The 21478-nt window shown below is 43.0% G+C and overlaps 1 protein-coding gene across 1 annotated transcript in view; it reads left to right on the top strand.

The window, feature by feature from the left end:
• FGD6 (FYVE, RhoGEF and PH domain containing 6) overlaps positions 1–21478 on the top strand; it is a 103466-nt gene that overhangs the window by 67789 nt on the left and 14199 nt on the right. The window contains exons 8-14 of the mRNA XM_080935524.1: positions 97–184; positions 12674–12724; positions 16052–16110; positions 16190–16261; positions 17604–17672; positions 18233–18316; positions 19816–19895. Coding sequence (XP_080791650.1) covers positions 97–184; positions 12674–12724; positions 16052–16110; positions 16190–16261; positions 17604–17672; positions 18233–18316; positions 19816–19895 — 503 coding nt within the window. The remainder of the gene's footprint in view (positions 1–96; positions 185–12673; positions 12725–16051; positions 16111–16189; positions 16262–17603; positions 17673–18232; positions 18317–19815; positions 19896–21478) is intronic.

Raw genomic sequence — 21478 nt, 5'->3', positions numbered from 1 at the left:
GGAAGCATCTTTGAATTCTCTTCCTACATGCTTCAGCCTGAGTTCTGCTTTTGAAAAACCAGTGGGCTTACTTTGAATGCCTTTTCTTCCTTTCAGATGAGCCCTCGATGTGCCAACCTGGCCCTGAAGCACTACCTGCTAAAGCCAGTTCAGAGGATCCCTCAGTACAGGCTGCTACTGACAGGTAGGGTCTGCAAATCTTACCAGCCATGTGACACCTTTATTGAGCACTGTTTCCTACGCACGCCCTTGCCGTCTCCTCCAGCCACTGGCTGATAGATGACATCACTGGGACTGAACCACTTTCGCTTCTTGAACATCCACTGTCCACTCTCACCTTAGGGCATTCATGCAGGTTGTGCCCTATGTTCTGAGCATCGTTCAGTACATCAACCCTCGTCCTGTGCTGTCTCACCAGAATGACGTTATTAATCCCAGGGAGGTGTTTTCTCACCTCCTGTATGCTTGTATAGCACTGTCCTGGTGACCCGAATCCTTTCCTCTGTTGTTATGAGGATTGATTAATGAACTAGTGTACGCATGGTCCTTACAATAAGTCTTCGTACATAGTGAGTTCCAATGACATTAGCTATTCTTAGCAATCATAGCAGTAATCTTACTATCATTATTTGGGTATGTTGACTATCGTTTGCAAGGTTTTAGACTTCTGGCTAGTTTACAAGAGAATGTGACGTGTGATTTGGGTAAATGCATATTTACTTGGAGATTTTTGTCGCCTGGCTTTTTAAAACTTACCATAGTACCATAGATAAGATAACAAGCGTATAAAGATTAAATGGTTTGATGTAAAAACAAAAACTAATACATATAATGTCAGTGCCAAACATGACTATTGGGCACATACTATTATGTCTCCTGAGATTTGCTGAAGTACACTGGGGAGGACCGAGAGAAATGTGTGTGTGTGTGTGTGTGTGTGTGTGCGCGCATGATACTTTGTATTACAGTAGACACAAACATTGAAATGACACTATAGCTCAATAAATATGTGTGGTTTGGTGTAAATAGAATGTGAGGTACTTGGCTATGACTATTGTCCTTGAAAAAATGATGTGCATTCAGGTGCTCTTAAACCAAGATTAATAGAGGTGGATGTGAACCCTGGAAAAGCAGCATTTCTCAGGTCCCTTGAGACAGATGTGACAAGCTCTCCTGAACTGATAGTCCTAAGAGTGGATGGGAGGTCCTTTTCTTTCAGACCTGTGACCTGCCAGCCAAGGTGTGTCAAGAGCTCAGTTTGAATTTGTAATTGCAGATTAGGGACTGGATTTCTTTCTAGAATGACACATACTACGCAAATAGTTTGAGGATATCCTGGCCATCTGCTTTCCTCTGCTTCTGGCTGAAAGTATTAATTTGCAGGCCAAGGGAAGTGCTGACACACAGTGTTTCCCTAGATGAATCCACGTTCTGTTGTAACCAGCTACTCAGTGGCATTGGCCACTGTCAGAGCTCTAGAAGGCGGGCTGCTCTTAGTGGCTTCAGATGTGAGAAGGAAGGCTCCAGCTACTGAAAATGAAAGTGGGAAGATACCTTTCCCCTGTATTGTGCGTTGCTGCTCTACATAGTTAAAAAGAAGCTTGTGCCTAAGTTACGCTAAGTTGGCTTTGGTGGAGAAATGAGAAAAATACGTTTTTAAAACTATGTGTCGTCTTTTATAAGTTTCATTGTAGAAACAACAAAGTTTGCCCTAAACTACTTATACTTCTGCCTCAGCCTCTTAAATGCTGGGATTATAGGCCCACATCACCATACACCATAGTAGGCCTGAAGCCTTGGATAAACGATAGCATATGTCTGTAACCCAAGCAAACAGACCTTGTGTCCCTGTTGTTTTACTGTACCAACATCATGTGAGATTGGACTTTTCAAGTTTTTCTTCTTTCTATGGGTTGGTGGGTTCCTAAGTTTTGATTTGGGTGTTGTTTCAGGCAGGGCTTTGTCACGCAGTCCTGACTGCTCTGGTACTTGCTGTATATCCCAGATGGACTTCAAACTCACTGTAAATCCTTCTGCTTCAGACTAATGAGAGCTCCAGTTACAGATATATTCCAACATACCAATCTCTTGGAGTGATTTTTATTTTGGTATATATATATTTTTTAAATTATAAATATAGTCCACATAAGAGCCTAGGCTGGCTTAGAATAACCTAAGCTGCCTGGTTGTAGGAATCTTCTTGTATGTATGGATGTGTGTACGTATATACGTATCTATGTGTGTACGTATGTATACCACATGTATTGCTTAGTGCTCGTCAAAGTCAAGGGAATTAGAGATGGTTGTGGCAGATCATAGTGAGCTGGGAATTGAACCTTTATTTGAGTCAACCACTGATAGTGTGTATTATCTAAGTATAAGTATTTGGCAGATGGGGAGGTTCCTGCCTAACTTGAACTCGCCTTGGTTTCTCCTCAGAGTCTGAGAGGTGCGTAGATGAAGGACTGATAAGACTTGATATTCCTTTTAGAGAAAAATGAGTGGTGGTCCCGAGAGGCAGTGGTCTGTGCCACTGTTTAGCCAACCTGGCTTGTTTTGTCTTGTTTCCACTAAATCCTTAGTGGAAGCCCTTGTTGAACCCCCAGTGTAAAGCACATGGCCATGACTCGAATTTTCCAGCACCAGTAAAATCAATGCTCACATAAATTTAGTAAATTCTTGGTGGTAGTAGTTTAAGATCAACTCAAAATAAGATCTAAGAGGATGCATACAGTTGTAAGGAGTTCAAGGAAACACAGCGAGTGAGTTACCTAATGAATCCCAGACACCTGTAACTTTGACTTTTGTGTTGACTGGTCTAGGCTGATGCTCTAGAGTCAGGCCGTATCCCGAGTGTGTGGGACAGCAGATCCTCTTGGGTTGGGAAGGATGGAAATGATGAAGCAGCAGGCAGGAAGAAAGCAGACACTGCCACAGAAGCAGGACTAGTTGCTTCTTTCTCATCTCTTCAAGAAACAAGCTGTCTGGGACTCATGGACCTTGACCCATATCAAAGACCTGACCAACTGAAAGCTTAAGAAAGGCTTAAGAAATAGTTGCTCCTTTTCATGAAGTTCAGAACCCTCCTGCAAGAGCTCCATGAATTGTCCCACATGGATAGATCACTACATTGTGTTGAGAACTGAAAGAGGGCTTCCATGACTCAGGTCCTTACAGAAGGACCAAACTCCCTTCCTAGTCTTACTCCCTGGGAGGGTGTCCAGGTTCTCCTCTCCCTGTGCTTCCTGCTCCTGTTGTGATCCAGATCAGAGTTTTCCTACCCACTCCATGTTACAGAACGGTCTTCATACAGGCCACACCACCCATTATCGCTCCCCGTGCTGCCTGTCGGAGCATTGCTTCCTTCCCTGGGGAAGGGGTATGCACTGTGATTCTACTTGTTAGATTGTGACGGTTGGTTTGTTACTTATTTGCTTTTTACTGGTCATGGATCCTAGGACCTCAGGCCTGCTCAGCCAGGACTCAGTATTCAGCTGTATCCCCAGCCCTCCTTGTGGATACTAGGAAAGTAGAAAGCTCATTATCTACAGTCTGGCAAGCTCAGCTCATGCAAATCTTACTTCCCTTCACTGAAGCGTGTCCTCTCAGGTTCCGTACACTCATTCATTGCTCACTCAGCATGTGCTCCTGTGGGCTGGCACTGTCCTCTGAGGCTGTGTCCAACTGCTCGGGTTACCACTCAGCTCTCCCTAAAGTTTGTACAGATCTTGCCACTTGTTATTTTTGGAAGGGTGACCTTTTTCCTTTGAAGGGCTCTTTTATGCATATGAAAATATGTAAGTCATAATATAAAAAGCCAAATCCCTTTTTGCCTTCTATTGTTTGGAAATGACTCATAGACTTTTTCAGATTTTTTTATCTCTATCTATATTATATATTAATTAGAATTTTTTTCAATAAAAGCATTATTTTTGTGGAACATTATTACATTGATATTGAAGGAAGAGGAATCAGGCAGGATCACCAAGGAGAAAGAATACTGAAGAATATAATTTAAAATGTTTCTGAAAATTCTTTCCACTTCCACAGCTATGGGGAAACAACAGTCCTTTGAACTTTGATTCATTATAATTTCTTTGATCTTGTTCAAAATATTTATGTTATATTGAAGTTGTTTTAGCGATATACTTTATTACTCTTTCCTGTAGACTTTGCCTTTGTCTGAGGTGACATTAATTCCCTCTAGCTTCTAGAAATCCAAGACTTTCTATGTTGGTAGAAAATGGGATATTAAAAACATCTGTCACAGTGTTCTGAGACTGTAACCGTGAGTGACAGCCAGACTCATCTGCGGATTTAAAAAAGTAAACCAGTAGATTACACTTCAAAAAATCCTTATTGAAAACCCCTGTAGCAAGTATTTTATTTTAAAACCAAAGCAGTTGTGTACATCAAAAGATATTTTGAATCGGGCTTAGTGGACCATACCTCTAATCACAGTCCTGGGGGGGGGGGGTCACCGTCAGCCAGCAGTGTCTACATAGCAGTTCCCAGGCCAGCCAGGATTACCTGAAACCCTGTCTCAGAACAATAATAAGAAAAAAAGTTAAACAGGCCATTTCAACACTTTGTGTAGGTGACAACTTGATTTTAAAACAGTGATGGTCATACCTTAGACACCAGACCAAGCATTTACTGTCTCACAAATCCAGGGCCTTTGATGGAGGCATTTCTATCCACGTGAGATAGGGAATAATGCCATTCAGAATTTGTGTTAATTAGCCCAGCTCCCAGGCTGTTATAAATCGTTCTTAATTGTAGTGTTTAGGAAGCCATTTTAGAGATTCTATTAAATAAAGTTTATCTGTAGAAATATTTAAATGCTTTGGAAAGACCCGAGGACCTAAGAACTAAGTACATTCTCTCTTCCTGAGCCTTTTGTCTGTCGGCCTGTCTTTGTTTTCTGAGGCAGTCTCATGTAGCCCACACTGGCCTTCAGCTGCCTATGGAGCTGAGGAGCCACCTGCACTCACCATTGTAGAGCTAGGGTTCTGCACATGCAGCCTTGCCTGGTTCGTGGAGTACTGGGCAACAGACTCAAGGCTTTGTGCTTGCTAGTTAAATGCTCCAGCACCTGATTGCATACTCAGACCTATGATGGTTTTGTTGTTGCTTTGAGACACAGTGTCATGTAGCCCAGGCAACCTCAAATTCACTATGTAGGCAAGGATAACTTTGAACACCCCATCCTCCCAAATGCTGGGATTGCAGGCAGTGCTGTCTCGCCTAGCCAAATGTGCTTCTTTGGTATTGAGTTAAATAAGATCTGATGGGAGATGGAATAATTTTAGATGGTACCAATAAGAGTATACAGTATTTTCTGTTGTCTGCCTCAACCATAATTTGTCATAAAGTATCTGGGATTTCCATGGTAATAATGTCAAAAAGGTTTTCAATACTTCTAGGATTTGCTACCAATATTCCCAGTAGATAGAAACTTTTATTTCATTTAAAAGCTAATGAAAATGGAGCTCGGTCAGATTGTTCATACCTTTAATCTGAGCACCTGGGAGGCAGAAGCAGGTGGATCTTCGTGAGTTCCAGGTCAGCCTGGTCTACATTGCTAGTTCCAGGACAGCCAGAGCTACACAGTGAGACCCTATTTTATAGAAACAAAACAATAAAGGTTATTAAGATCAAGTCTCTCTCTCTCTCTCCCTCTCTCCCTCTCTCCCTCTCTCTCTCTCTCTCTCTCTCTCTCTCTCTCTCTCTCTCTCTCTCTCTCTCTCTCTTGTTCATCCAAGTTTGCAGAAAACCAGAGTTCTACCAGTGGAGATCACTAAAAAGTTATTTTTCTATCCTTAGCACAAGTTTGACCCAGATTCCCTGAAAGTAGCCAGATGCCTCCGTTTCTGGGACCTGTTTTGGCAGAGGGTTAGTGAGCTGAATGTGTCCCTAGAGTCTCTCTCACAGTCTTTGTCAGAAGTACGGGCTCACAGGAACCACTCCAATGGGAGAAACCATGGAAATCCAGCTTCACTGGAACTCATTCTGGCTCTTAGGTTTGCTTTATTTTTAATTGGCTATTGCACAGTGAAATACCCTTGTCTCCCTAAGTCTACCTTATTGGCAGGGTGGTAAGGACAAATAGAGATAAGAGCGTTTCTCGACACTTGAGGGTGGCTTAAATGTGCTAAAGGCGCTTTCTGTCCACTTGAGATTCTCACTTGATCAACCAGCAGCTTTGATTGTTCACCCACTAAGAAAGGGAGTCCTAGAAAAGTCAGAATGATCTCTTGAAAGTCTCCCTTTGCTTTTGACTCCTCTCAAGGATATTGGAGGCATGCCTCACTAGTGTGAGAAGGCTGTGGGGCTGGGTCCACCTGTCCTAAGATGTGCACCTACATCTCACCCTAGCATGGACTTGGAATCAGGTTTGAGTCATGAGTCCTTTGAAGCTGCCTTCTCAGGACCAAAGTCATCAAACTCTTGAGTAGATAGGGAAGATTTTTTTTCTCTTGACTCTGCCCTGCATTAAGGTACTCAATTGAAGTCCAGGTCCAGCCCATATCTAACAAGAAATACCATCACCCATGAAAAGAGCCTTTTCTAACTCATGGATGGTGTTTTCTTGCTTTCTAAACCATGAGTCTGGAGAGAGAAAAATAAAACAAAACAAAGGCTCCCTTTATAGCTTATACAAATGCCATATATATATAAGCAGGTCTAGGCCACATATTTAAGGACTAGAACCAGCATTTGAAAAATGGGAGAGTTAGAGTCAGGGGTCATGGTAGTTTTTAATCAGTAACGATGTTCCCGTGGCTGCTATCTGAGCCTAATGTGTTCAGGTGCTTGGGATCTTGCCCTACACAAGGATTGAAATAATCATCCACAGATTTCAGAGCAGCAAGGAAACTTGGTTCAGCAGCACAGCAGTAGGACTGACCAGAGTACACTCTCGAGGGTGATAACAGGCCATGTGAGTGAGAGAGCACCCAAGGGCCTGGGTTATTACTAGGAAGTCTTCTATAGGCTCCAAAGGAAGGGGGTGCTGAGTACTAGTTTGGGTGGTCCCCTATATTAACTAACAGATCTCAGTTAGATATCCATTTTTCTACTTTGCACAGGCCTTCCCGTGATGCAGCTGGCTTATCATATGCACACACAGTTATGGGGAATTCTCCTTAAATGTCCACCCAGAGGACACACTTTTCTCTAGTACATATTCACAGAATTAGTTCGGGCTGAAGATGTTTCTGATCCATATACCCAGTATAACCGGGAATACATTTGAATAGAAACCATCTGCATTTGATGGTTGTTGGGGGGAGGAACTTGTTCTGCTCTTCAGATAGAGGTCCTAAGTTGCTAGCTGCATTCTTAGAGGTGTGTGTGTGTTTTCTCCTAATACCAGCACCTGGGAGGTGGTGGTGGGAAGGTCAGGAGTTCAAGGTCAGTCAAGTCAGTGGCCAGCCTTTTGAGATCATTTTTCAAAATCATCATTTTAAAAGTAGTTGTTATAGTGATTTCTCCCCAAAAGCAATTTGAAATATGGAAAAGGACCGACGACCAAGATTGTGATCTTTTTGACAAAGTGATCACACCATTTATCCAAGTCTGTTAACTTTCAGGAGCCAGATAAAATGTTGTTTATAACATGTGTTGTCGGACATTGAAATCCTACATATTGCTAAGACACATCAAGCATTTATGAAGCCAGAAGGAAATAATTCAAAATTGTGTTCATACTGGTAGCAGTAACTGATACCCCAGCACTCAGGGAGCTGAGGCAGGGGGATTGAAAGCTTGAGGCCTGCCTGTGCTCCATAGCAAGATACTGTCTTTTTGAAAAAACAGAAACCAAGCCCAGTGGCACATGCCTGCGTTTGTGGAAGCAATGTTGATAAGTAGTTCAAGGTCAGCTTGGGCTGCATGAGAACCCGTTTTAAGAAAATATTGCACATGTTGTTTTAGAGAGATGCTCATGCTTTAAATTTTTTCATTATTACTTAACTCACCAAATTTCTTATAATGCCTTTTATTAAAGTAGGTTTCACCATATTTTATAGTGTATTGTTTGTTTTTCTGTCTAATTTAGTTGGTCCCTGCCCCAGACAGGGTCTTGCTCTTTTCCCTTAATTTTGTAATCTTCCTGTCTTAGTCTCCTGAGTAGTTGGATTACTGGCATAAACTACAATACTAACCATCCCAATTCTTCATATCCAGAAGTGCTTAGGGCCTGATGGCCCTCAGTAGAAGAATGTTTGCTTAACCTATGTAAGGCCTATGTTTGCTCTCCAACACCATAAAAATGAGTGGGTCAAATAAAGATAAATAAAAATGAACTGGAAAAAGTTGCCAGGCTATTCCGTGGCTGGACATTACTAGGTCAGGGAAGTAAGAATTTCTTTAAAAAAAAATTTATACAATAGATTCTGATCACTGTTTTCTCTCCTTGATTTCCTCCCAAATCTTTTCCATCTCTTTGTCCACCCAACAAAATGCCTTATTTCTCTCCTCAGAAAACAAATAGAATAAAACAAAACAAACAGAAAAGAAAAGGAATGAAATACACATACCATAAAACTCAAAATCAGAAACTTCTATATGTAAGCAGAAGACTTATAAGGTTTAAAAAAAAAAATGCCCAGAGAAAGAGGAAAGAGAAAATTCGAACACAGTAAGCCTTGTCTTCCAGTCTGAAGCATTGTACTTGGGAACAGCACTCCTCTAGAGGCCACTTTCTGTGCTCTGCCACCAACCATTTTCAGGACTCTGGCCCTTTGAAGGCAGATCATTCTAGACTCCCGCCAATGACTGAAAAGTTAGTGAAGGTTAACCTCTGAGTAGTTCTATTTTTAGTTGGTTGATTATGATCAAGAATGGTGTGTCTTACTAAAAGCTCTTGTGTAGAAAATGTAGACCTTCAAGAAGACGGAGTGTTTTAAGACTCCCCATCCTTTCATGTAGGGCTTCCCATAACTTGCCAATCACTAGGGGTTATATGTGGTGTTTCCGGTTTACAATAAGGGACAGGGCGCTCAGGAGTTAATTAATCAATGGCGCCACCTGGTGGCCCAATAGCACATTTAGCGATGTCTGTATAATAGTTTCTCCCCAAACATCCCTTTTCTGACTCTGTCTCTCCTGTTAACATGAGGTCTCCAACTTCTGATCTTCCTCCTTCCACCTCCCAAGTGCTGAGGTCAGAGGCAGGCACCCCAGTGGTGACTCCTGGTTTTCTTCTTTTCTAGTTTTGATTTTAAAGAACAGCAATAGTCTCATTGGGTTTTGAGAAGTTTTTTTTATTGTTTTAAAACAGCTCTTAATACTTAATTAGTTTAGGCAGGGGCAGGAAACTCATAATGGTACAAGTCTAACCAGGCAGTTGGAACATCTGCTCCCATGATTCCTGTGAACAGTTCCACAGGGCCAGGCCCTAACTGGGAGGGGTAACTAATGCCCATGCAGGTTATTTGTCTGGTCTCCCTTCCTGGTTTCACCCTGGTCATAGCCAGTCAGCAGGCAGTTGGAGGTTTCAGGGCTGCCTGACTCATGTTCAGTGGTCACCCTCCCCCTGCTGCTGCCAAGGTCCTGACTGATTCATAACTGTTGAAGGGGATCGTAGATGGATCAGTGGATTAGTCGCAAAGTTGAATTGTAGAGACCAATAGCACATCTTTTAAACTGGCAGAAGGCCAATTTAACTGCATTCTTTCCCAGCCTGTAGCTGGGCTGGAGAGATGGCTCAGCTGTCAAGAGCACTGTGTTCAATTCCCAACACTCACATGGTAACTCACAACTGTCTGTCATGTCTACAGGGATCCCACACCCTCATAGAGACAGACATGCAGGCAAAACACCAATGCACATAAAATAAAGATGAATGATTTTAGCTTGTGGTAGCAGTGTCTTTAGTGCATGTTCTGCACTCAAGTGCTCATTGTAAAACTTCATGTTGGTCGGCAGCAGCCTAGTTTGACCAAACAAACAAACAGATGCAATTTAAATGCTTATCAGGCTCTGGAGAATGATTCTGAGGTCAGGATTTCCTAATATACATGTCTTCCAGGAAGCTGTCTTCGGTGATAGGAATAATTCCATTTGTAGGAATGTGTTTCTGTAGAGATGAACAAGAACTGAAGAGGAACTTGCCACGATAGGAAAGTCTGCTTTCCTCTCAAGACTCTCCAGCTAACCCAAGCTTAAGGGAAATCACTTGGTGTTAAGGATATAAAAAGGAAAATCGGGCTGGCATGATGCCCCAGAGGGAAAGGTGCTTACTGCTGTGCCTTATGACCTGAGTTCAGGCCCAAGACCTCATACTGGAAAGAGAAATGGACCCTTATACTTTGTCTTCTGATGCACCTGTGAACACCATGGCATGCATGTGCCTTCCACAGATACAAATAACTAACTAACTAAATGTTTTTCTTTTTTAAATGATGAGGTCATGGCAACCTAACACTCACTTTGTTTGCTTTTGAGGCAATGTGTCACTGTACTGGAGTTAACCTGGAGTTGATCAGCCTCCCATGTGCTGGACTTACAGGCATGAAGCACTGTATAGGGTCTTGTATAGGGTCACTTTTAGCCTTTGGATTGTTGAGTACTGATTCATCAAACATGGCCTATGTATGGAATGCATTCTGAGTAGAGTCAATGTTGAGAATAGCTTGTTTTTTGTATTGAGACAGCCTCCCTCTGTTGCTTAGGTCAGCCCGAAACTCAACCATGTAATGTAGGCTAGCCTTAGACCCCAGGCAGTCCCTTTGCTTCAGGCTCCTAAGAGCTAGAGTTACAGACATGAGCCACTGCCCCCACTTTAATAAGCATTTTTTTTCAATCTGAGAGGAAGCCAAGCAAGTGTGTAAGCAGAATATTTCAATAATTTTTTGTTTTATGTTTCATCAGAGGCATGCCTGCCTCCCTGTGTGTTTGTGATGCCTTCAGATCTATAGTTATAGTGACTTTCCTTGGCAAGATGAGAGCTTTGCCAAGCTTCAAGGAAGCTTACTGTTGTCATATATAACACCAAGGAGGGATCCTACCATGGTGGATATTTAGAATATGTATATCCAGGCTCCACAGGCTCTTAGGTCATTATCACAGAGTCAGGACGCCCGAGTGATCTGTTGTCATTGCATTTGGAAAACTAGTGCTAACATCCAAGTTTCCATATTTGCCTGTGAGCATGACTTATGAATCTGCTGGCAGAAATGATATCTGTTTATGATACTGCTAAACAGAGATTAGGTCTTCTACACGCAGTTTTCTAACGTGCTTTTCCTCTTCCCATTTTCTGCACCTCTACTGGCATCTCTGATGTCAGCCTTTATTTAGGGAACCTGCTGGGTGGCAGTGGGTGATGAATCTCGCACATGAGGGCAGCATAAAGTGCGCAGCTGCCATGTCATGTCCTGTTCAAAGGAACAAACAGCTTTCAAATGGAAAGTTTTATAGGAGACAGGGAATCAGATGAGAAAATTGCCTGGGAAATTGTCAGTTGAAGAACGGGATATAGTTCAATGATACACTGAGGCCCTATTTTACACACACACACACACACACACACACACACACACACACACACACACGCACCATGCAGTGGGGGGTGGTGAATTAGAAAGAGACTGGATACATAACAAGAGAAGTGTCATTGAATTCCACTTTTTAGTTTTTCCCCATATTACAAGGCCCAGTGCACCATGTTGTTTATGTTGTTAGTATACCACGTTCATCCAGCCCAGGGTATCTCGATTACAGGCATGTTGACATTTGGGTTGTCTGCTGTGAGGTTGTATCAAGGTTTTTTAACTAGATCCCTAACTTTCAACCACCAGATTGCCAGTAACGCCCCTTCCCCTTAGCTGAGGCAGCGGAAAATGTCTCTTGACACTGTCAGATGTCCCACGGGGGCATTTGGAAAGTTTAGAACACATGGGGAGTTTCTTTGCTGTCTTGAATATCGGTAGATTATCAGATTGATAACTCTGCCACTTGGGCATTCAGTGTATTGATGCCTTGGGGTTTCGCACTTAGGTGTTGAGATTAAGATGGTTCATGTGTGATGGACTAAATATACTAAGTAAACATTAGGAAACCTGGATTGCATTTTTGACCCAGGGACAACAAGGGTGTGTACCTTAGGTGAGATGGGTTAGTCCTCTGATGTTACACCTTCCCTCCTTCTTTGCTTGGCAAGTCTTCACTGTATAGCTTCGGGTATGCTGGCCTCAAGCATTGAGCATCCTCCCTTTGGCTTCCAGTCAGGGGTGAGGTAATAGGTGTGTGCTCCAATTCTTCCTGAGTTCTTTACCTAATGCTTATGGGGTGGTTCTCAACCTGTGGGTCTCGCCCTCTTTGGGGCTATATGACCCTTTCACGGGGGTCACTAAGACTATTGGAAAACACAAGATGTTTGCATTATGATTTGAATCAGTAGCAAAATCACAGTTATGAAATAGTGAAAATAATTTATGGTTTGGGGCCACCCCAGCATGATGAACTGTATTATAGAGTCACAGCTTTAGGAAGGTTAAGAATCACTCTTTCCTACAGTCTGCAATTCTGGTTCTGTATGCCTGATCTCAGCACTTTATTCTTCCAGAGTTGGGCTAAAAGTAAAAGTGAAGTATTAAATTAAAGAGATGACTTAGGGGTTGTCTTACTGCATTGTTCTAAATACTCCCGTTTGTTTCTTTTCTAGATTATTTAAAGAACCTCCTAGAAGACTCTGTAGATCACAGAGACACCCAAGGTAACTAATTCCCCTCTGCAGTCTTAGCGTTTGTATTGCATCTACTTAGGGCTGGAACAGGAAAATACAGAGAGCAAACCCTGTGTATGAAACTCCTTTTAAACAGTTCCCTCAGGCAGCTGAAACTATCACCAGGGAGAGCAGTAAAGTGCTGCCTCAGGCTGGTCATAGCAGTCACTGCAGACACACAGGCTGCCTCCGGGCGGTGGACGGGCCTGGCCTGATCTGGGAGCCTCTTCCCTGTGTTGCTTTGTCACTCTGTCACTCTGCTGTGGTGGGTTCAGTCTGTAGATGTCCATTTCTCTGTCTTTCTGAACCAGATGATTCACACAGTCATTTCACTCTTGAAAATAGAGGTCGCAGATAAAGTTTAAGCCAGGCACGGTGACTAACATGTAATCCCAGCACTTGGGAAGCTAAGACAGGAGGATTGCCAAATGTCTGATGCTAGCCTGGGGTACAAATTGATACCTTGACTATAGACAAAGCAACCCATAAAAGGATAAACTCTCAATAGCCTATTGTTTGGAGAACATTTATTGCTGGAGCCTTAATACCTTTCCACCCTCTCTTATACCAAAACCCTCCACACACATATACTTTTTGGAGACAAGATTTTACAATGTACTACAAGCTGACCTCAAGCACAGGCCTTCCCGGGTTTGAGGAATACAGCCGCATGCCTCCATATGTGGCCTTTTTAGTAGGGGAAACAACCTACACAGCACAAGGAAGTACATTCTCTGTCCCTTCTTCCTGCCTCTCCATCTCAGACCAACTCTGTTTGGGTCTCTGTTTCTCCTCATACTGCCTTGCAGGTGTCATAGGCTTATCTTTGGTTATTCAGAAATTCACAAAACAAGTCCATGTCCAGTGCATTAATGTTCGAGTTTTGAGCATATTCTTATGTATTCTGTGTATCTTCAGATTTAGAACTCGAGTAAGCGTGGGGGCTAGAGGTAGTTCCCAGCACCCGCATGCTGGCTCACAGTCGTCCATAACTCCAGGTCCAGGGGATCTGACATCCTTGTCTGGCCTGTGCAGGAAACCAGGCGCCCACACACAGTGCATACACATGCGGGCAAAACACTCATACACATAAAATAAAATTTTTAAAAATTACGCTTGTTCCAAAGCCATTTTTAGAGATCCAGCATCATTGTCTCATAGTTACTTATGTCTCCAATCTCTTCCTCATTGTTTTACCTTTTGTTGGCTTGGTCTTTTAAAACAAGGTTTAATTGTGGTATAAGTTGGCTTAAAAGTTGCTGTGTAGCTAAGGGTGACCTGGAACTCCTAACCCCCACCTCAGTGCTCTCTGGCTTTGTATATTTGCCACCAGGTCTTGCTATTTTGTTTTGAGGCTCAGTGACCTTGAACTCATGATTCTCTTGCCTCAACCTCTTTTGAGTGCCAGGGCCTGTGCCTCTATAGTTTAGTTTCCTTGATGTGGTGGTTGGTTGTGATACTGTAAATTCAATTCAGGACCCAGGCTAAGCAAATGTTCTACAACTAAACTGCACCTACAGCCCAGAGTTACACTAGCATTTTATTTAAAAGTTTGAGGTTGCCTGAAATGATGTTTTGTGTCCTCTGTATAGACATAGTCCAGTTGAATTTAAAATCTCCTTCAAAATAAATAATAAAGGACATAGCTTTAGAGTAAGGATGCCCTGAAGCTGTACTGAGTCATTTAGAAAGAGGAAAATATGAAAGTTCGTAGAGGCAAAGAATTTTGGCTTAGGGAAAAGCAGGACTATACTTAAGTAGACAGAAGGAAGATTAGGTATCGCTGGCCTGAGTCTGTCTCGTGAAGAAAAAGCACAAGACCTGAGATTATATGCAGTAAATATTAAAAGTTAACAAATGTTTATCTCTCTGCCGGCCCTGAGTTCTCACTCCTCAGGCCCAGTCTTAGTCTGGAGCCACGTGCTCCTCTGTGCCCAGTCTGAGCCGTCACCATGGCCCAACTTGTCCCCACAACTCCCTTCCCTTGGCAGTTTTCTACCACCTTTTCTCTGCGTCTGTGCCAGGGTATTTCTGTACCCCAAGATCCTGCACAAACACAACTCTACAGCCCGATAGCTCTTCATACAGGTTTATATGTTCAACTCTCAATCCACAAACCTTCTACACAACAAGATTACATCAAACACACAATGATACAAACTGCCCTTCATATAAGATGCTAGACCTATACAATCCTTAATGTTCATAGCTATTGAACACCAATTAATTTCACCTGGGTCCAGCTGGTCCTTGGGAACCTCCATGCTGCCATGACCTCTCACCTCTGTCCTCTCACCTTCTGACTTCTCAGCCAACTCTACCTTCCCCCACCCCCCAGTCATTGGCTTTCCTTTATTTTACTAATTAAAATGGGAAGGTTCAGTTGGAGTCATGTGACTAGGCAGCCCTTCTTGGGGAAGTGGAATCAACATTAAAATACAAACAGCTTCAGGACAATTTACAATACGTTACCAGTACAGTATTCACTTAGCATGCACAAGACTTGATTTGTTCCCCAGGACACCCCCCTCATATTCTCATTATGGTGATCTTGATAAATAGAGCCCCAAGCCTCTGTACCATGTCTCAAGATTTCTGTCTTCAAGGAAATTGTCAGTGATTCTACAGATGAAGAGGTTGAGGTGGAGGATCTTGGTCCATGGGAACCACCTACCCTCAACTGAAATAGCCAAGAGAGAAGCCCTGTGTGGTCAGAAGCAGGGAGTAGATGGCATGGGGGGCAGCTGTGAACTGGACTGGGGTGAGGGGAAGTGAAGCAAGTATGTCTTTGAAAGATAGACAGCCAGCGTAAAGGAGTAGAGTTGTCAGCATCTTTTATGGAGATGGCATGGGTCGAAGAGTGATTGTAGAGCTTGAACACCAGATGACCAAGTAGCAGCGTCTTTATCAATCATCCACTCAGTCCTGAGGGTCTCAACCCTGCTCACTACAAACTGTAGTAATCCAGAGAGATGGGCATATCCAGAATAACCATGGGATGGGCTGTGGAGATAGTGTTAGGTGCATACGTTCTGGCATATGGTGGGGATTGCAATATACAGACTCCCTTGTTTCCTTTAATAACAGTAATGAGGTTATGCATTTTGTCTGTTTTGTTTTTGCCTGCTTCCACCTGGCTATACTCTCACTGAGCCTTAATGTCTGGCTATTCAATCCTAATGTCTATAGTTCTGGCTACTCACAGGCAACCAAGTTCCTCTTAGTTACTGTGTAGTAGGTGTTTGTCAGCTGGACCTGCTTATGTTGGAACCTGCTTGCTTGGTAACCAAATGCCCTTTCTATTCCTGCATATTTTAGATGCCCTAGCTGTTGTCATAGAAGTAGCTAACCATGCCAATGACACCATGAAGCAAGGGGTAAGTATCTGGAAATCAACGGCTGCTACAGTGGAACCTGGAAGCCTAGCCATCACACACTCTATGTTCTCTCCTGTAGGACAACTTTCAGAAGCTCATGCAAATTCAATACAGCTTAAGTGGACACCATGAGATTGTGCAGCCTGGGCGGGTAAGTGTCTCGATTGCCTCCTACAGTTTAACACACCGTCTGGGAATTGTCTGCAGCTATTTTTATCTTACTTCTTCTGAAAATGAGTTATGTTACTCTTTAGTGACCTAATATGCATTGTTTTATCCATTCAAAACAGAATGACGTGAGTCACAGTGACAATCAGTTCAATTCAATTAGGAGAGAGGCAGAGGACCCTGTGGAGTTCCAATAGAGTAATTTAATGGGATCATTTGATTGTGTAATACCAACTGAACTCACACAGCTTTGAAAGCAATGTCACTGAAAATCTTTAGGCCTAGAAGGGAAAGAGATTGTTTTGATGCTCCTCATAGAGCACAGCAGTGGTCTAAGAAATGAATCAGGAAGTTGCAAACTGTAGTGGTCAGGTCGTTGGGTATGCTCCAGATCAAGTACACACAGGTAATTACGTGTCAGTCCGTAGAGTAACCTCTGGGGCCAGTTCAGGGCTGTGAGACTGATTATTATACCTGAGTTCTTTTAAAATGTTCTTTATAATTTTTGGTTTCTTCCTTTTTTTATCTTTTTAAGAAAAGAATTAAGGTGTGTGTGTGTGTGTGTGTGTGTGTGTGTGTGTGTGTAGTGTGTGTGTGTGTGTGTGTGTGTGTGTGTGTGTGTGTGTTAGAGTAAGAAAGGTCAGTTGTTGGGAGGGTTCTTTCCTACCTGTAGGGCGCAGGAATCGAACTCAGATCTTCAGGCTTTGCAGCAGTTACCTTTACTCACTGAGCCATTTCACTGGCCCCCTTTTATCTTTTTTGAGACAGTCTTATGTATCTAGGCTAGCCTTGAATTTATGCTCCGCCTCCCAGGTGCTGGGATTCCAGAAGGGCACTCCCCTCATGCCTGCTGTATTGAAATGTGAAAGTCACACCCAGAACTTCACGAATGCTGCTTCTCTTGTCAACTGAGCAAACCGTCATCCTCCTTTCTTCTCTCTTAAAAATATTTGTTTCTTTATATATCATGCATGTGAGTGTTTTGCCTACATGTGAATAAGGTACACCACAGGCCTACGGTACCCTCAGAGGCCAGAAGAGAGCATTACATCTCCTGGAACTAGAGCTACAGGCAGTTGAGAGCAAGCCTCTGCAATAGCATCTAGTTACCTTATCCACTGAGACATCTCTCTAGCCCCTTTAGCACCCCTATTGTTTTTTTGTTTTTAGTCCCGTTTCTAAATTGGTATTAGGGCTTCATAACCAAGTCACAGAGTGTCCCCGTGCATCCCACAAAAACAGTTCAAGGAGAAGAATGTTGCACAGAAATTCTGTGTTTCTTGTCATTGCGTGATGGTAACCAAGTGTTTGCTTGGATGAACTAGGTTTTCCTTAAAGAAGGCATCCTGATGAAACTGTCTCGGAAAGTCATGCAGCCCCGAATGTTTTTCCTGGTAAGAGGCTCTGTGTGGTTAATCGGTCCAGGCATTGCATGGTGAGAGGCGTGTGTAACTCGTGAGCTTAGTGCACTTACATGGTATTTTGGGGTTGCCATCTTGCTTGTTTCAAGCACAGGAATTGATGAGATCTGTTATGATACTTGATTAGAAATTTTTTTTCCTCTTGGAATTTATTTTAAATTTGGAAGGATTGTTTTAATCAGCTGTTTGTTCAGGCAGATTATAACTCTTTAGTAAGATTTAGAATTCATAAAACATCTCTGATAGAACCTGGAAATGAAACACGGCAATCAGAAGGACATTTGGTCGTTACCAACAAAGCAGATTCCAAGATAAGCAGGTCCAGTTGACAGAACACAGGGTACACAGTAACTAGACTCTGGGAGGACCGTGGCTGCCTGTGAGCACCCAGAATGACTAGACATTAAGATTCAGGGTGTACCAGGGGAGACGAGCAGAAACGTGTGTGGTGGGTAACGTTAGTGTGTGTCCATAGTGTCTTGGTTGATGAAGTTAATTCTGTAAGTGGCCTTGTGCTGTGTCTCTCCTTTCAGTTCAACGACGCTCTGCTGTACACCACACCCATGCAGTCTGGGACGTACAAACTCAACAATATGCTCTCACTGGCCGGAATGAAGGTCCGTGCACTCCTTATGCCTTCGTTTACCCAAACATACGTAGAAACGACTCCCTGGGATGGTCACCTCTTGTGCCCCTTACCTTTCTATTTCTGTTTGCTCCTGCTTGTGTGCTTGCTCATTCCTGTCAAGGGCTTACTCTTGTGTTACTCAAGGAAGAGGCATTAAGGAACACTATAAGCAAAACTAAGCAATTTGATTAAAAATATTTGAGGATGAATTAAAGGGTGATTTATTTTGTCTCTGCCTCTTCCCAACCCTCCCTGTGCCTTAAGACTTTGCAGCACTGTAGACACAATAAATGCACAGTAATAGCAATCACTATAAAGGCACGGTGAGCATTTTCAAGAGTTCCAGACTACTCTGGCAGCATGTACTTTCAATCTCACCCGCTAGGGGAGGAGGCAAGAGGATAGGAGTTCAGGGGCTTTCTCAACTACATATCGAGGTCTCGGCTAGCTTCAGCTACTCAGGACTCTGCCTCAATATAACAGACAGGCAGGGAGCCAAAGACAAGTTGATGGCATATGCCTTTAATCCCCAGTACACAGAAGGCTGAGACAAGAGGATAATTTGAGTTCAGGAGCTCAGGAGTACCTGAGACAGCATAGTAGAACTATCATCTCACACGTAAATATATGTTCCTGTAGGGGAGAGTTGTCTTAGGCCTTCCACGACTGTGAAGAGACTGCATAACCACTGTAACGTTTACAAAAGGAAACGTTTAATGGGGCTGTCTTACAGTTCAGACGGTTAGTCCGTTGTCGTCATGGCAGAAAGCTTGGCAGCATGCACGCATTCATGGTGCTGGAGAGTAGCTGAGAGTTCAACATCTAGACCTTCTGAAACCTCAAAGCCCACCCCCAGTGACACACTTCCTCCAGCAAGGCCACACCCATTCCAACAAGACCACACCCCCAATAATGTTATTCCTTGTGAGTCTATGGAAGCCATTTTCATTCAAACCACCACAGGAGTGTTTTTAAAAGGCTTGGCTCAGGATTGTGCTTTTATTTTATTCCCCTGCTGGCCTATATAACCAAGGCTGGTGTTGAGCTCCTTATCCTCCTGCCATGACCTTCCGAGTGCTGGGATCATGGATGAGAGCAACCATACCAGGCCTTTTATGGTTTTATGAGACAGTCTACTCTGTAGCATAGGTCAGTTTACTGATCCAGATGATCTTATCTTCTTGAATGCTGAGCTCACTGGTGTGAGCTGCCATAGCCAAGAAGAGCATGCGTGTTTGTGGGTGTGGTGAAGGGATTGCTCTTCTGCTTTCGACAGACACCTAAGACATGGCAGGTGCTCCGTAGTGAGACCCTTTCCAAAATAAAGCAGAAAGCAAACCCCAGCACTTGAGAGGGTCGGTGAGCCTGAGGGATGGATTACAGACCGCCATGCAGGGACACTGGGAGAAGGGATCGTGCAGAGGGGATACCCTGACCTAAGGCGTCGGATTCGTGACACAGTTAGTCATATATTGTACCTTCGTGCAGGTCAGAAAACCTACCCAAGAGGCATATCAGAACGAGTTAAAGATTGAGAGTGTGGAGCGCTCTTTCATCCTCTCCGCTAGGTAAGTGTGAGCGAGCGAGTGAGCCTGCGTGCCTGCGACCATCGCATATCCATGAACAAACACATCTATTGGAATGACATTTTGGTTAGGCAGTGGTGGTGCAAGGCTTCCCCTGGTCTACACAGTTTAGGACATCCAAGGTTACACAGAGAAAACCTTTCTGGAACAAAACCAAAACCAAACAGACAAAAGGAAATGATATATTGCCAGTGTAGTTCACTCAGATCTTTTTTTTTTTTAGCATGTAGGCCAATTTCTAGACATTTTCTTTTTTCCTTTTCTAGAACTGCTTACTCACGAGTGTACTTTGTACTGTCAGACAGAGAGAAAGCTGATATAAGAACATGCTAAAAACATAGACATAGCAGTGTTCTTCTAGATAGCGTAGTGATGCTGGAACATGTGCTGATCACTTTTTAAATGTATTTCAAATATTTCTATAGCTTACCACGTGTTTACAAACTGCTTTGTACTAGAAAGATTTCATGTATCATTTAAGGTTCATAGCCTAGTGATAGTTATCTCATTAAAAACGAGGACACCAACTTGAAAAAATGTTGAGCTGCTCTCTTAATACAGGTAACAAATCCAGAGTATAAATCAAGGTTTCTGCTTTTGTGTCTGTTGTTACTGTGGTGTATGATATCACGTTACCTCAGACTGAAACCTACAGGGAAGGGACTTACGTGTACTGCAGTGAAAGCATGTCATAAGGGCTTGGCTTCATGACACACGCTTACAGACATGTAAGATTATTATCCCCTACATAGTGGTGTGTGTGTGTGTGTGTGTGTGTGTGTGTGTGTGTGTGTGTCTCAAAAGAAGAGGGAAGCTATAATGTAAGTCAGGTATTAAGGACACACAAAGTTCTATGGCTCACACAAGTGTAACTCACTGTATTGTACTTCATGCGACTCTGCAGATACTGTGTGCTTTAATTTGTTTGTTTTGAGGCTGGGTCTCCTTATGTGACCTAGCTGGCCCCAAATTATTAGCAGTCGTCCACCATATTTGTTTTGGGATTATAGCCATGTGCTACTACACCCACTTCAGTGTTGTATAATCCATGATCTGAAAGTTGGTGGCAACTCTACATTCAGTCTTTCCATCTTTTTTAAGTTAGGGTGTGTGTGTACAAGTGTGAGTGTGTGTGTGTGCACCCGTGTGAGCATATGCAGATGTGCAGCTATCCACAGGAGGACAGAAGAGGGCGTCCATCCCATCAGAACTAGAGTACAAGCAACTGTGGAATTCTGCAATCGATAATGGGTCCTCATGATTGCTCAGCAGTCTTGTAACTACAGCCATCTATCTTTTCAGCTCCTCAGTGTCCTGTTTCCTGACATCATGTGCTCACTTGATGTCTCTCTCAGTCCAATTTTCTCCTCGTATCTGTTTTTATGATCTGTAATGCATAATCATTGATGTTAACATTTAATTGGTTTTGGGCACCATGATCATGCCTATGTGATGTTGAACTTACTGAGAAATGTGTGTTTTTCTGACTCCGAACTGTTTCCCTGTATGTTTCCCTCTCCGTGTTCTCCCTATTTTCTTAGACAAAATTACCCTACAATGGCCTA

The sequence above is a fragment of the Micromys minutus genome, assembly GCF_963924665.1.
Source record: "Micromys minutus genome assembly, chromosome: 22".
Classification (NCBI taxonomy): domain Eukaryota; kingdom Metazoa; phylum Chordata; class Mammalia; order Rodentia; family Muridae; genus Micromys; species Micromys minutus.
The sequence above is the reverse complement of the archived record's forward strand: the minus strand, read 5'-3'. Positions and strand labels throughout refer to the sequence as shown.